General features: G+C 47.0%; 1 protein-coding gene across 4 annotated transcripts in view; it reads right to left on the reverse strand.

Annotated features, from left to right (window-relative positions):
- The window catches only part of Gng2 (G protein subunit gamma 2), a 94,820-nt gene that overhangs the window by 23,075 nt on the left and 56,842 nt on the right, over positions 1-14,903 (reverse strand). Inside the window, exon 1 of one of the 4 annotated variants that reach the window (XM_040735908.1) lies at positions 5,131-5,154. The exons of the other annotated variants lie outside the window; for them this stretch is intronic. Coding sequence (XP_040591842.1) covers positions 5,131-5,152 — 22 coding nt within the window. The 5' untranslated portion in view covers positions 5,153-5,154. Of the gene's footprint in view, positions 1-5,130; positions 5,155-14,903 lie in introns of those variants that run through there. 4 annotated transcript variants of the gene reach the window in all.

Consider the following 14,903-nt stretch of genomic DNA (forward strand, 5'->3'; position numbering starts at 1 on the left):
TCCAATTTATATGTTGAAGCTTACTGCCCCCCCCTTTAAGGTGGGGCCTTTTGGAGGTAATTACGTCATGCAGGTGGTGGGCTCATAAACCTGATTAGGAAATGGAAGAGATGCTCTTTCCCCCTTCTCTCTCTCCAAGGAAAAATGAGGAAAATCTTGACATCTGCAAAGTAAGAAGAGGACCTGAGGCTGTATATTTGCTGCTGTTGTTGCAGACCAGTAAGAATAAGATACACGGTCTTGGTACCCTTGTCACAAGTCATCTGAATGCATAAGGCATTATTTCTGAACACTCTCTTTTGGTCTATAGACAGGTGACCTCTCTCTGTGCCTCTGCCACACCCTTTTGACCACCACAGTTTTGGTAGACTTTGAAAATAGCAAGTGTAAGAACGGCCTTAATTTGTCCTTTTGTATGATTGTTTCAGAATTTGGGGCTTTATATACATTTTAAGATGAATTTTTCTATTTTGGCTAAAACTATGGTTAGAATCTTGATGGGTGTTACTATGTAGAATGTCAGTGACCAGTGTTCAATCCATGGCTTTGGGATATCATCATTTCTTTGTGCATTCTTTAATTTTTTTCAGCAATGTTTGTCAGTTTTCATCATGTTTTACCTCTTTAGTTAATTACTAAATATTCCTTTTTGTTACTATTATATGTGCAACCATTTTCTTAAAATTTCCCTTCAGATAGTTTCTTGTTGGTGTATAGGAATGGCACCTCACCAGTTCCCAACCTGAGTGGAAAGTAATTGCATACATGGAGAAGCATGGTTGAGGAATGACACCACATTTTGTGAACACAGTGGGTTTAAGAGTACATTCAATCAAATGCTTAGGCATATCAACAGAGAACTACCAACACATAGTCAACACTTGGTTTATGGGACTCTCACTTTACACATAACTCAAGCTGGACAGCATTTATTTTAAGAGAGAAGAAACTAATTCTAACTCACTCATCTCTGAAGTGACTCTAAAAAGAAAGGGAAATTCTGATGAGACCATGCAGACAACGCTTCAAATTACACACACCTCTTGAAAACAAGTAGTCAAAAAATTGCCTTTTTTGTTAAAATACAGGTTGGGATGTGTGGTAGTTTGAATGTAATTGACCCCCATAAGCTCCTAGTGAGTGGCACTATTAGGAAGTGTGTTGGAGTAGGTATAGCTTTCTTGGAGGAAGTGAGTCATTGTGGGGATGGGCTTTGAGGTTTCCTATGCATGAACCACCCAGTGTCTCAGTCAACTTCCTGTTGCCTGCAACATGTAGGACTCTCATCTACCTCTCTAGCACAATGTCTGCCTGCATATCCCTCCATGATGATAATGGATGATAATGGACTGAACCTCTGAAACTGTGAGCCACTCCAATTTAATGTTTTACAAGAGTTGCTGTGGTCATGGTGTCTTCACAGCAACAGAAACCCTAACTAAGCAGGATGTATCTCAGTGGCACAGCATTTTCCTAGTATGCCAAGGCCCTGAATTCACTCTTCAGTACAACAACAACAAAACAAATAAAAACCCAAAGTGGTGATTTCTATTAACATAGCCTCCCTGCTCTCTCATCAGCCTGGTCCTTGGTGATGAACTAGAGTTCTGGAGATCCCAGCATGGCCCTGAGCCCTCAGGACTCTAACAGAGATGTGCTGGGCAGTGTGGTCATCTCTCCCAGGAGTCTGTAAGGCATAGGGAAATGGAGTCTTATGTTAATTGTCTAGGGGAAAATCCAAAAGACCTCAGAACATCTCTGGGAGTCAGCTGGGGAGACGGTCACAAGCTGAACTGTCACTGGACTGGCAAGCTGTCCTGGGCCTAGCAACGGTAGCAGACACCACATCTGTGTCATCTGGCATTTGGTTACATTCTTGAATTTTGCTGGCTCTCTCTTCTCCTTCCCTCCCTCCTCATTGAATAATGTGCCTTATGAAAACTTCAAATAGGTTTAATCTTTGTTCCACACCCTCTGCTTGACCCACTGGCAGTGATACCAGAAGGCATTTGGAAGTGTGTGTGTACTTCTGGTTGTGACAATCAATGGAGACGTAAGTGGTGTGTAATGTGCTGAGGCAGACATTTTCTGCAGCACACCACATAACAATGAGGTGTGTTGTTCCAAAAGCCCCTGGTGCCCTCGGTGGAAGCACACTCGAGAAAACCAGCCAAGTCATACACAACAAAGCTGCTCACAGAGCAAAACACCCAGAAAGCATCCACGCTGCTCACTGAACACACAAAACCTCCACACGGCTCACAGAACACACACCACCCAGAAAGCATCCACACCACTCACTGAACACACACAGGAAGCATCCACACCGCTCACAGAACACACACAGGAAGCATCCACACCGCTCACAGAGCTCACACAGGAAGCATCCACACCGCTCACAGAGCTCACACAGGAAGCATCCACACCGCTCACAGAGCTCACACAGGAAGCATCCACACCGCTCACAGAGCTCACACAGGAAGCACCCATGCTACTTACTGAACACACACCACACAGAAAACATCCACGCTGCTCACAGAGCTCACACCACACAGAAAGCATCCACTACCTACTTTTAGAACCTGATATTTTATGATCCCTATGACCCTCCCAGTGATGAGTGAGTGCTAAGAGCTCAGGATTCTCATTAGCATCTCTCTGCCTTAAGGATCTGTTGTTCCTGCTCATTTAAAATAGAACATAGTCTCTTTGTGCAATGTCCTGGTAGACTGAGATTGTGTTGAGCTGAGGTTGCCCATAAGGAAAAACAAAACAAAACAAAACAAAGCCCCACAAACATCTCTAGAACAGTCACAGGGACTATATGTGAGGGACTTATGGAAATCTGCAAGAATGTCACATCCCACCGGAATTCCAAACGAAAGAAGTACACATAGAGCTTTGTTCTAGTCATTCATGAGTCTCCACCCAACCCAAGGACCAGGAGGATTGCATGGGGGTGGTAACATTTCTTTTCTTATTTTCTCAAAACACATTCAGCACTTTCATTTTCTTCAGGAGGAACTTTTTTGTTAAAGACCCATACATTTTCCTGTCAGTCGGGCTTTGTAAAAAAAAAAATATATACAGCCCTTTATTTCCATGGCACAAAGATAAATACATGTTTTGAAATTGGGATCTTTGCCTGTAGGTTAATTGTATTTTATTCTTTTCATCCTTTAATAGTGTTTGTTAAGCATTCAGACAAACTTCCCTAGGAACTTTTATTTTAATTACAATTGTGTATTTCTCTGTACCATGCTTTGATGTTTGCAGGAGGTGGGGGGTTGATTAGTTTGTTTTGTATTAAACTGGTAATAAACAATTTATAGATCTAAAATACCAATTATAGTTTATAATCTCCCAGCCACTTGGTGATGTCTTTGTTATTTTTATTTGTCAGCTAGCCATATCATTGGTGTTTGGTGGCTAGTTCATTTTAAATTGGAAGACTTATTTTTAAATGTTCCAGTTAGAAAGTTTTCAGAGATTCTGCAGTGATTCATTTGCATATATATCTGTGCTAAATAGTCACACCATAATCACCCAAGTTGAGCTTGCATACTGTCATTCACATTTTAATCCTTACTAAAATTTATTGCAAGTACACTGGCATCATATATTATATAAAATATACTTCATAAAGGACATTCCACATTATATATCATCACAGTGATTGCATTATATCTACTGATGAGATTAGCATATGTACTAATATCAGATTCTATGCACTTACAATTTCACCATGAAGACACTAGTGAACTTAATGCCAGTAGCGTCAGTATAAATCAGATAATGAAAAAAAACACCAGTCTGCCAGGTCTCATGACAGCTTTTGGTCTTGTATCTCTTCCTGTTAACAGTTGGCCACTTGAACTTAGAAACAGCAAAATAGCACATCTGTCTCTGCCAATCGGCACACACTCATTTCCTTTGGTTCCCCAGTAACAAGGGACAGTTTAAATCAATAAAAGATGCATCGTGAGTTACTGCTTCTCCCTTAACGCTACCAAGCCCTGCCCCGGGGTATCTGGATTAGAATCCACATTGCATCTTCGCATGTATCCCGACAAGTGGATAGATAGTCACAGAGAATCTCGGTGTCAGTGTCTTGGTCTCCTTGCTTTTCTCGCGTTTGAGCAGCACTGTGAAATAATGAAAATAGATCGGGCAGGGTCCGTGTGCAGTGTATGCGTGTCCACACCAACATCAGGGAGCAGCCTGGACACAGAAGGTGTGGAATGACCTTGGGCTCATGTATAGACCACAGGGAAGGCAAGGGCTAGGAGGCAGAACAGAGAGGGGCAGGAGAAAGAGTATAGAGGCACAGCACCACAAGCCATCCCTAGGAAGCCTCAGGGAGTTCGAAGGTCTGCCACCACGCCATGGGCTAAAGTGTAGACTGGATTTGTAAGAAAAGCAGAAATCTCCCAAGAGCAGACTCTAGTCTTTCACTAAGGGACAAGGAGCTCATGTGAGCACATTTCACTTGTACACCGAGGCCTTGCCAAGCATTGCCCTATCTAACTCTCAGCACGACGCAGGGAAGTGTGAGCGCTGTCTCCCTCCGCAGAGGAAACTGAGGCTTGGATTAAGTGTGCGCGCATTATTGAGAAGTATGCTACTTTCTCCCGGGAAATACTTTCCTTAGGGACTTCCAATTCGCAGCTTCGGAAGCACTGATCTCCTCCTAATCTGGAATGTTCTGGTGGAAGCTCCGCCCCAGCCCCTGGCACCAGAGTCTGGGATGTGCTGGTGGAAGCCCCCTCCCTCTCTCTCCAGACCCTGCCCTCCCCGGAAACCCTGCCACACAGCGGCCTCTCCCCTGAGAAAGCCCACCGTCGGCGGCCCCTCCCTTGGAGACGCTTGGGACGGTGCCTACCGGCTATTTAAGATCTGCCCCACGGATCTGAGCTCTGTGCCCTGCCTCCCTGAGAGTCACCCCGGAGCGCCCTGCTCTGCATCGCCCTGTTTATTAAATCCGGATTTATTAATCTGGTCTGATTTGGCTTTACTGCATCGGCGGTGGAGGAATCCAACAACCTGGGATCCAATACTTAACACTGGGGTCTGTGGTACATATTTAGTCATTTTCACACACAGATTTTTAAAAAAAAGCCATTTTCTTACGCTCTGTAGGTCTCTGTAGCATCTGGCAGAGCTAAATGTGAACGGAACCAACCGGCAGACCGGCTAGTGAGCCAAAAGAGAAGGGAACCAGCCCAGGGGATGACTTCAGACCCACACTTCTGTTCCCACGAGATTTCCCCGGGAAGCAAGTGCCACTTAGGGGAGGAAAGAAAGGACCCCGGCGGCGGCCCGCCTCTCTCCCTGCAGGGGGCCGCTTCCGTTGTGTGGGTGGAGAGGAACAACACACAGTCCTGCAGGTAGCCTTCGCTCTCTGCCTTCGCTCTCCTTCCCGCAAGCCGCTGGTTTTGAAAACATTAACCTCTACAAGCCGGAGCCTTCCTCGTGGACACAGGCTAGCTGATTTTCATGGTTGACCTGTGTGAAAAACGCAGGCCTAGATAAAAACGTTTCCATCAAAGTCACGAATTTCGTAAAAATGAAACAGAAGGCAATAGGCTGCTATTGCCACTCAAAAAGGACTCGTTAGCTTTTATTTTCATCATCACTTTGCATAAGGCAGTGGCTTGTTTTGGTAAACGGGAGCTGGCATTCTTAGATACGAGGTAAGTTTTGTTCCTACCAAGAGAAGATGAGTATTCCGCATGATACATGCTATATATTTTTTTTTAATTATACATATAGAAGCCTAGACCACGAACCACAGGATTCTGAGAGCAGAGAAATACAAGCTGTTTTCTATGGAAATGACTGTTAGCCTACCAATGCCTAATCCTCTGTAACAGCAGGCAGCGGGGTTCTGATGGGGCAGCTGCCATCTGCTTCCTTTAGGAGATTATCTATTGGCTAATTACTTTCCTTATAAGAAACCATTGCCTCATTCTTAAATCTGTAGTGGATCCCAAACCTAAAAGGTTCCTGGAGTTTGGTAGCTTCCCTGTAGCTGCCTTGTTGATCCCAGCTGCCTGGCTAAATGAGACATGTCAGCGGGTCAACAGAGACGCTGAGCTTCCAAATGTGAACCGGGCCTGTTCCACTCGGGCTTGCTTGCATCGCTGTATGGTTTGGGCGTTCCCTTGACGCAAGCATAAACGACAGAAGACTGAAAAAGCAGGCATCAGGAGACAGGAGTGATAGGTCCCAGCTGCACCGGAGCTTCTAGCTATGCCGGAGTGGAAATGCGGGTCTTCCTCGGCGTCTCTGGCTTAGCCACAAAGTGAACGTTTCACAGGTGGGCCTAACCTTGTCGCAGGCCATTGTAAATGAGGGCGTGCTGTGCTGTGCAAGGAACCCAGAACAATGACAGCCACTATTTACCGCTGAGCACGGTGGCCCAAAATACTACATACACGTCTACATTCCATACAGCAAAGAACTTGCAGAGCGAATCATGGAATAGGAAAAACCTATGAAGTCTGTTAAGAAAGAACTTTAAAATAATTCGGGGGGGGGTCTGTTTTGGAGGTGGGAGTAAGGAAATTCTCACATCTACTGTGGAAATTTCTAATTTCTATGGACAACCTGCCCTATCAAAGAGATGGCACACATTTGAAAGTCAATTGTGATTTTAAATTATTGAGAATTTATTGAGTACTTAACGGGTGGCATCCAGAAGCAACAATCACAAGGTCTATTAAGTTTCTACAGGAACCGGAGGCTAAGCTATTCTAGAACATTCTGTGGGCTTCCTCAATGACTGCCTCTCACAGTTCCCTTCTGTAGGACACACCCATGCCCACAAATGGCAGCTGTAAAGGTTCCTTCCTTCCTTCCTTCCTTCCTTCCTCCCACCCCCCTTCCCTCCCTCTCTTTCTTTGTGGGAGCAAGACACGGTTTCTCTGTGTAACACTGATCAGAAACTCACTCTGTAGACCAAGCTGGCCTTGAACTCAGTGATTCGCCTGCCTCTGCCTGCCTCCCCAGTGTTGGGATTAAAGGCGTGCACCACCACCTGCTGGCCTGTAAAGGTTTCTTGTACCACTGAATAAGCTGGCAAGCCTAGCAGCCAGGCTTGTGGAACTGGCCACTGCACCTTTTCACAGGCCTGTTTTCTGTATGCGAAGGACCAGCAGAGCCCACCGCAAGTGTTTCTGGCAAGAGAAATGCTGCCTGCCCTGGGCCAACATCACCAGCTCCGATCTTCAGCCAAATTCTGTTTCTCCCAACATAGCTCCTGTCTATAGAGGTCACGGTGATTTTTGTCATGCCTCTTTCCCGTAACCTTCTCAGCTCCTTCAGGCCACAGCAGTCCAGAAACCTGCAGGATAGCCGTGAAGAAAGCTCAGGGATAACCCAAGCCATTTCTCTGACTTTTTTGCTATTGCTTGCTGACGGGCGTAATTAAAGATTATTATTTTGCTCAGATGTTTATACAATAGATACTCATTACACCTGCTGCAGTGCTCCCGAAATAGCTGCGGCATCTGTCGTCTCTGCAGGTCTGCTCCAGGGTCTCCCCAAGGGCCTTAGCACACGCTGCCTCCCTTGCCTGCAAAGCTACTTTTGTGATCAGGGGGCACTGCCCATGAGCTGTTCTCACCCAGGCCCAGGCTCAAACATCAAGTTCCCTGATCATGCTTCTGGAAACACCTCCATCCAATCCCTGCCACTCCCTGGCACACCATCCTGGTTCTTTTTCTCAGTGCACTATAATTCCTTAATGTAATATAGCGTTGAATCGACTTAGTTATCAACAATTTCTTTCCTTCATTACTAAGAACAGCAACTTGAAAGCGCTCACGGCAGGTGCTTACACAGTGATGCTAATGAAAGCCCTCCTGTACTCAGCCGCCTTCTGCACAGCTAAGTGCCCAGCAAATGTGTGTCACCCTTGAAGACAAGCAGAGCTCAGCATAGACTCCGGCTCTATCCTACCACACACGCTCCCGGATACATCTGACGGCAGTGGCTCTCTGGTGGCAGAAGGGCCACAGGGCAAGTACCAAGAGGGTACCTGCCACCCAGGTTCTGAGCCCAGCACGTCCCACCTTTGAGCATTCGCACACTTGTGAGACAAACAATAACCCTGAGACTAGTGGGCCATCGTGCCTCATACGACCTCCTGGCGACACTCAGAAAGGGACTGATCTGCAGGCCACCAGATGCACACACTCCATTAGAAAGTACAGACTTTGACCCCACCAGGAGCCCATGAACTCAAAGGTCCATGCATGCCCCTGGCGATGGGGCTCGGTGTTCGGGAGAGCAGGTAGCACGGTCCTACTCATTTCTCACTGGCTCTCCCCCACGCTCTCTCTGTCCTTCTTTCCTTTGTCTTCTGTGGTGCTAAGGACTGAGCTCGGGACCTCAGGCTAAGCATATGCTCTCAGCTAAGCTATAACTCCCAATCCTACCACTTCATCGTTTTTTTTCATTTTTAAAAAATATTTGTTTGCTTCGTGTGTGTGTGTGTGTGTGTGTGTGTGTGTTGGGGGGGCTTGAACACATGCTATGTGTGGGGTCAGAGGTTAACTTTCAGGAGTTGGTTCTCATCTTCCACCAGAGGTCCTAAGAATTCAACTTAGGTCATCAGGCTTGGTGGGATGGGCCCTTACCTGCTGAGCCATCTAACCATCCCCACCTCCCTTTTCTTCTTACAAAAGTACATAGCTATTGTTAGGAAAACAAAAAGCATAAAGATTCAGAAAATAAGAATTCCCTACAATCTTCTCAACTGTAGACAATTAAGTTAATTTTGAAGTAATTTCTCAATGTTTTCCCCCAGCTTGGAGAGTCTGCCACCCTCCTTCCCTCTCTCCGTGTGTGTGTGTGTGTGTGTGTGTGTGTGTGTGTGTGTGTGTGTTGTGTGTGTTGTGTGTGTGTTGTGTCTGTATGGTATGTGTGGTGTGTGTGTGTGTGTGCATGTGCGCACTGTGTGTTTCACTGCTGATAAGGTATAATCACCTAGTATGTGGTCATTTGCTGGGCTAGGTGCAAGACTCACTTTCTGGGGTGAGTTATTGTTATCTGCACTGCAAGGGTTACCTCGGTACACATGCTCCCTCTAGAGAATGAAGTGATTTTAATTTCTCCCTGTCACTCGTGTGTCGACATTTATATCAGGACTCATGGTGAGCAGTTCCATCAAGAACACCACACAGAACAGAGTCTCTTTTTATTCCTGCAATCAGCACTGTTTTAAATTTCTTCTCTAAACACATAAAAATAAATAGCCATACTAACATCCTTTTATTTACAAGAAGTGCTTAGAGGCAAGTGTGGGAGGGATACGTAACCTTGCAATTCAGTGTCACTTGGGTAGAGAACAGACAGTTAGAGCCTTTGCTGACTCAGAAACGCCCAGCTTGGTGGGATGGTTAATCAAGAAGGATCCTTCTCAAGCTGCTCATTCATCTTCCCCAAAGGATGGGAAATGGGGACTTGAATGGTAACTTGGGGGCTGGGGGTTATCTTTCACAAACAGGTTGGACATTGTTCATCAAAAAAACAAAAACAAGAACAAAAAAACCCTCTGAACTCTGAAATTCTGAAAAAATGCCAGGATGACTCAAAAATTCCACACCTGACCTTTGTGACAGGTTGTGAGCAAAACACAGAAATACTAAAAACACTATATAGAATGACCTTGAGGTTGGGGGGGTATCTCACTATACATGAAAGCACTGCAAAGTTCAGAACAAAAAATCCACATCAACTTGTAATACACACACCGTGCCGGTATACCTTTCCCTCTTTGGGGTAGGCAACAGTTGTGTGGTTCCAAAACCACCATCATGCACGTTCTATTTGAGGGAGCTGTTTAGCCATGATTGACGCTCATCTTCTTCCATTCCATCCTACCATCATGGAATGAGACGGCTGGGCACCAAGAGCAGCTCTGAAAGGGCTGTGACCCCAACCAACCTCAGGTAACACCAGAAACCCTTAAGTCCCACAGCTAAACAGAAGCCAATGTTGTCCTGTAGATAGACCATCTATCCAAATCAGGAATCTCTTCTATAACTGTCAATTAAACACATAAAGCACCTGTCATACAGGTTTATGAAAGCCCTCTTAAGCTATAGTGCTCAGAGTGATACTGTTTTATTTAACAAGCCAGGTTCTATTTTGGGGGATAGGAGTGACTAGCTCATAAAGGAAGGTCCTCTCCAGGAACTGGCTGAGGGTTTTTCTAGAAATAAACAAAAAAGGTTCTAATATCCACTTCTTCCACCCACTTTAAACAGGCATGCAGCATGAAGCATCTGAAGCCTGCTGCACCATGACCCTTATATTCCGAGTAAGTTAGACACAAGAGACAGAAGGATTACCTGGATTGCCTTGGAAACCTGACCACAAACAAACATCAGAAACAGGCACTTACATCATCTTTAACCTACTTAGACGCACTTATTTACTGTGCCTTGAATTTTCAGAAAAGCATCCCGACCCCTTTCTCTCTAAGTTGTTTTTTCCTCTGCCTCAAGTCACCAGCCGCAACTGGAGCAACCCCACAAGGAGCGGTTAAAAGTAGAGTAGTGAGTGGTGACGATGTCCCGCCAGCTCCCGGGTGGGTCTGGGGGTCACCAGCTACCGGGTGGGTCTGGGGGTCACTCGGTTCTAATGCAGTGACATCAAAGGCAGCAGCCTTGATTTGCTCACCTTATTGTTATTATTTTTGTGCTGCTTTACGAAGACTTCAAATGAAAGGGAAGATAGTGAACTACAAAGGCTTTCTGATCAGAGTGTGAGCGGTACTTGCTGAACACGTCTCTGCACTTCATAAAATAGGTTTAATGTTGTGTGGAGGGGGGAAGATAACTGTGTGCATCTCCAGGGAATTTTTAGAGGACATTTCTCTTTTGTGTGGTATCTTGCGGTGGAAACTGGAAAGGAAAGACAGGGAATCTGGGGAAGTAGCAAAGCCAGGAGGCTGTGAACTGAGAAGAGCCCTGAGCAGAAATCCATGGCTCTCAGAGCACTGGAAGAAGCTGAGAGGTCAGAGTGGAGAAAGCTCAGGCTACAACTGCGGATCAGAATGATTGTGTGAGCTACCTCATGGAGGGATTTCCAGTACTGTCCCGATGCCGGCTGATCCCTTTCTGGTTCTCTCTTTCTTTGTTTTGTTTTTTGTTTTCTTGTTTTTTGAGACAGGGTTTCTCTGTATTGTTTTGGAGACTGTCCTGGAACTCGCTCTGTAGACCAGGCTGGCCTCGAACTCACAGAGATCCACCTGCCTCTGCCTCCCGAGTGCAGGGATTAAAGGCATGCACCACCAAATGCCGGGCTCTTCATGGCTTTCTCTTCCAGGGTTAGTGAGTCCCGCACATCTGGACTCTGTCAGGCCACACCCCAAAACCAAACACCTAAGAAGCACGGGTGAATATGTGGAAAACCTCTGAGGCCAATAGCAGGGCAGGTGGAAAGCAAAGTTCAGACATTCGCACCTGAGGTACCCGCTCCTGGCTTTCCAGACCACTCTTGGGTATGTGCTCCGCTCTCCTCTTTTTGATCCACTCTCTGACCTGGCTCTGGGCTGCAATCTACTGAGCTTGCTGCCTTTTCACTGTCCCTCAGAGCTGTCAGACCTTACCGGGCTCCCATCCCAATGTCTGCCCCTTGTCACTCCCAGCAGCCTAGCTTTGTTCTTTCTCCATCACACCAGCTGGTAAGCCCCGCCCCCAGCCCCGCCCCGCCTGGACAGGGTTTGGAGCAGCTGAAGGGGTGTGAAGGGAGCACACACCACAGGGCCCAGCTCGGTGAGCATTGGGTACTCGGTGAGAAGCCAGAGTTCACTGCCGTGGAGCCTGCTTCCCATCTCACGTCCCTGGTCCCCTCTGAATGATTTTCCCACCCTTCTCTTCTCTCCTCAAGCCTCTTGTACCTCCTTGCTCCCTATGTCTGTTCTCAGCTGGCGACTTTGCCTCTTATCTCAGTAAGAAAACAGCTGCCAACCAGGGGAGCACGAGCGTGCGTGCGCGTGCGTCCCCAGTGATGTCCCCTCGCCCCACCTGAGCACCCTCCTTCCTACGTTTAGCTTCTCCTCTCTGGGATGAGTGAGGGCCTCTTGCCCTGTGTTAGCGTGGCTCGCTATCGGGATCACAAGGTTCCATCCTCTCCTGCTTCTCAAGGTCCTGCGCCTTGTGTTTCTGGTTCTCTCTGGCATCAGTAGCTGCTCTTGTCTCTTTACTGAGGCACTGACATCAGTATATAAACATGCCAAACCACCTCTCATCCTAAGAAATAACAAAAGGGCTGAAGACGTAAGTAAAGAGTGCTTAGTGACCAGGCATAGTCTCAGTTTTAAAAAGAAGCCTGTACCTCCAGTGCTGTGGGGTGGAGATGGGATGAAGGCAAGAGGATTGCTGGGGTCTGGGCTCAATGAGACCCTGCCGCCCTGTCTCAAAGGGAAAAGGTAGAGGTGACGTGCAGCAGGACACCTGATGGCCTCTTGTAGGAGTCTTGTCTGTGAACCAGACAGATGGAAGTGGAAGGAGGGAAGCTTGAGGAGGTGGCTTTCCTTTGCTTGTTTTTTCTGGTGGGTCAGCCAATCCAATAGGAAGGGCAGAGAAACACTCCCGCGGTCCTTTGTATTCTTCTGTGTAATTGTTTGTGTCTAGTGAAATAATTACATTCTCACCTTCACTCTCTAATGTACACTCCACGTTACCAGCAGCCAGTGATGGACAGTTGGGTCCCTGCCACTGCCTAGAATTACAGATGCCGCTGCAGGGAACGCAAGTGTACAGACAGCTTCTCAGGTCTTGCTGGCAGCTCTTCAGACGTCCATCCAGGAGTGGGACTGCTGGACCATTCCATTCCACTCTTGATTTTTCTGAAACTAGATCTCCCCAGTCTCCGGAGCTGCTGATGCCGGTGTCAGGGCACCCTGCTTATCTGTAATGTTTTGAGTATCCCCGTACTGTTTCCCACTATATTGCGTCACTAGCGGCAATGCTCAAAGCTGTCTCCTCCGGCCTTCATCTGGAAGAGCTGCCCTGATACTTCATTTCTTAGCCTGACTCTGCTCACCTGGCAGGTGTGGCCACACCCTCATTAAATGCCTGTTGGTTTGGCTTTTCTGGCCGCTGTCCCTTCATCCCCTTCTCAGCTCTGTCTGACTGGTTCCCACCAGCTCCTGGACCCCCACATCTTACTATGCTTGCTCTTCTTGGTGCTGGTGCTCAGACTCATCACCCTGTGTGATCTCACTCGTTGTTAGTTATAAAAACCAGCTTAGATTTCCCAGGTTAATGTTCCCAGTACCAGTCTCGCCTGTGGGTTCTGGAGCCACGTATCCAACTCCAGCCTGCCCTCTCCACACGAATGGGCAGCCCCCACTTGCTGTCACTCAAGCCACCGAATGAGGCACATGACAAGAGTCGTTTGAAGATGGGCCTTCAGAGACCTACTGCTTTGGGGCTTCATCAACAACAAAGGAGGCTTAATGGACACCAGCTTTCAATACTTCTGGATGAGAAAAACATCAAATTTTCCTGAAAGGTTCAATAGTGGAGCTTACACCTAGGGGGTAACCAACAGTCGCCTAATTGGAAGTGAGGCCTGCTCAGCAGGAGGGAAGTCAAGCCTGGTGCCACCACCTTAGCCGCCCACTACCTGTGGCTGGCGAGGACATGGGTCCTAGAGGACAACCTACGATCGTCGCCACTTCCTTAAACCAGGATAATTTCTTCTTCTGTTTGTTTGTTTTGATTTTTGTTTTTTTGAGACAGGGTTTCTCTGTGTGGCTTTGGAGCCTGTTCTGGAACTAGCTCTGTAGACCAGGCTAGCCTTGAACTCACAGAGAGATCTGCCTGCTTCTGTCTCCCAAATGCTGGGGTTAAAGGCGTGTGCCACCACCATTCCCCCGCCCCTACTCCACCCCCGGCAAACCAGTATAATTTCTAACTGCACTCTGAACACTTGTCCTTAAACCAACAGCTGACAGCCAGGCCTTGGCGGGGTGAACACCTTTAATCCCAGCACTCAGGAGGCAGAGGCAGGCGGATTTCTGTGAGTTCCAGGACAGCCTGGTCTACAGAGAGAGTTCCAGGACAGCCTCCAAAACAATACAGAGAAACCCTGTCTCGAAAAACCAAAAAAAGTGTAGCTCTCATCTCATCAAAGGAGCTTCTTTCTGCAGCAGACAGGGACCATTGCAAAAGCCACAACTGGCCAAAAATGAAAACAACTGATACACCTGCAACACAATCCCTACCCCTGAGACTCAGGAAACATCTCGGGACAGGGTACAGAAAGGTTGTAAGAGTCAGAGAACCAGGGTGTCTCCTGAGAGAAAGTGTCCTCAGTATATGACAGGGACGCACCCGTGTGTCGGCGTCCATAAAGACGGCTCTGCTTCATCTTGGTGCAAGGTCAGAAAGGTCAAAACTGTCTTTGGTAAGTCATAAGACCTAAAGGTCTAAGGCGTGGCTACTGTAGGATGCTTTGATCTTGGTCTTGGACGTCTTATCTAAATAACGAGAGACTTGGTATGAGGTGTGGTTTCTCTTGACCCTCAAGGCCAGATAACGAGAAACTGAGTCTTTAAGGTGTGGTTACCGAATGCTTGGAGAATTAAGGAAGAAAGTCTGTTTGTTCCTTATACACGATAAAGAAGTCTTTTACCATGTTCCCCCTTTAGGTTGGGGTATTTAAGAATGGTGAGGAATAAACTTGGGGTGTCCGGTATTCACTGGATTGCCCTCCTGACTCTATCCTGTGTCTCTTTCTTCCAGTGTCTTTACCTGCCGTTTCTCCATTCACACTCCCCCTCTCAGGTATGAACCAGGCAAAGTCAGCTGTATCCGACTGAAGCCCCACAAAGACGGGCTACAACAGAGGGCAACACCTGTGAGACTTCAACAGTATGGTGG

Source organism: Mesocricetus auratus, unplaced genomic scaffold, assembly GCF_017639785.1.
Source record: "Mesocricetus auratus isolate SY011 unplaced genomic scaffold, BCM_Maur_2.0 Super-Scaffold_100053, whole genome shotgun sequence".
Lineage (NCBI taxonomy): Eukaryota > Metazoa > Chordata > Mammalia > Rodentia > Cricetidae > Mesocricetus > Mesocricetus auratus.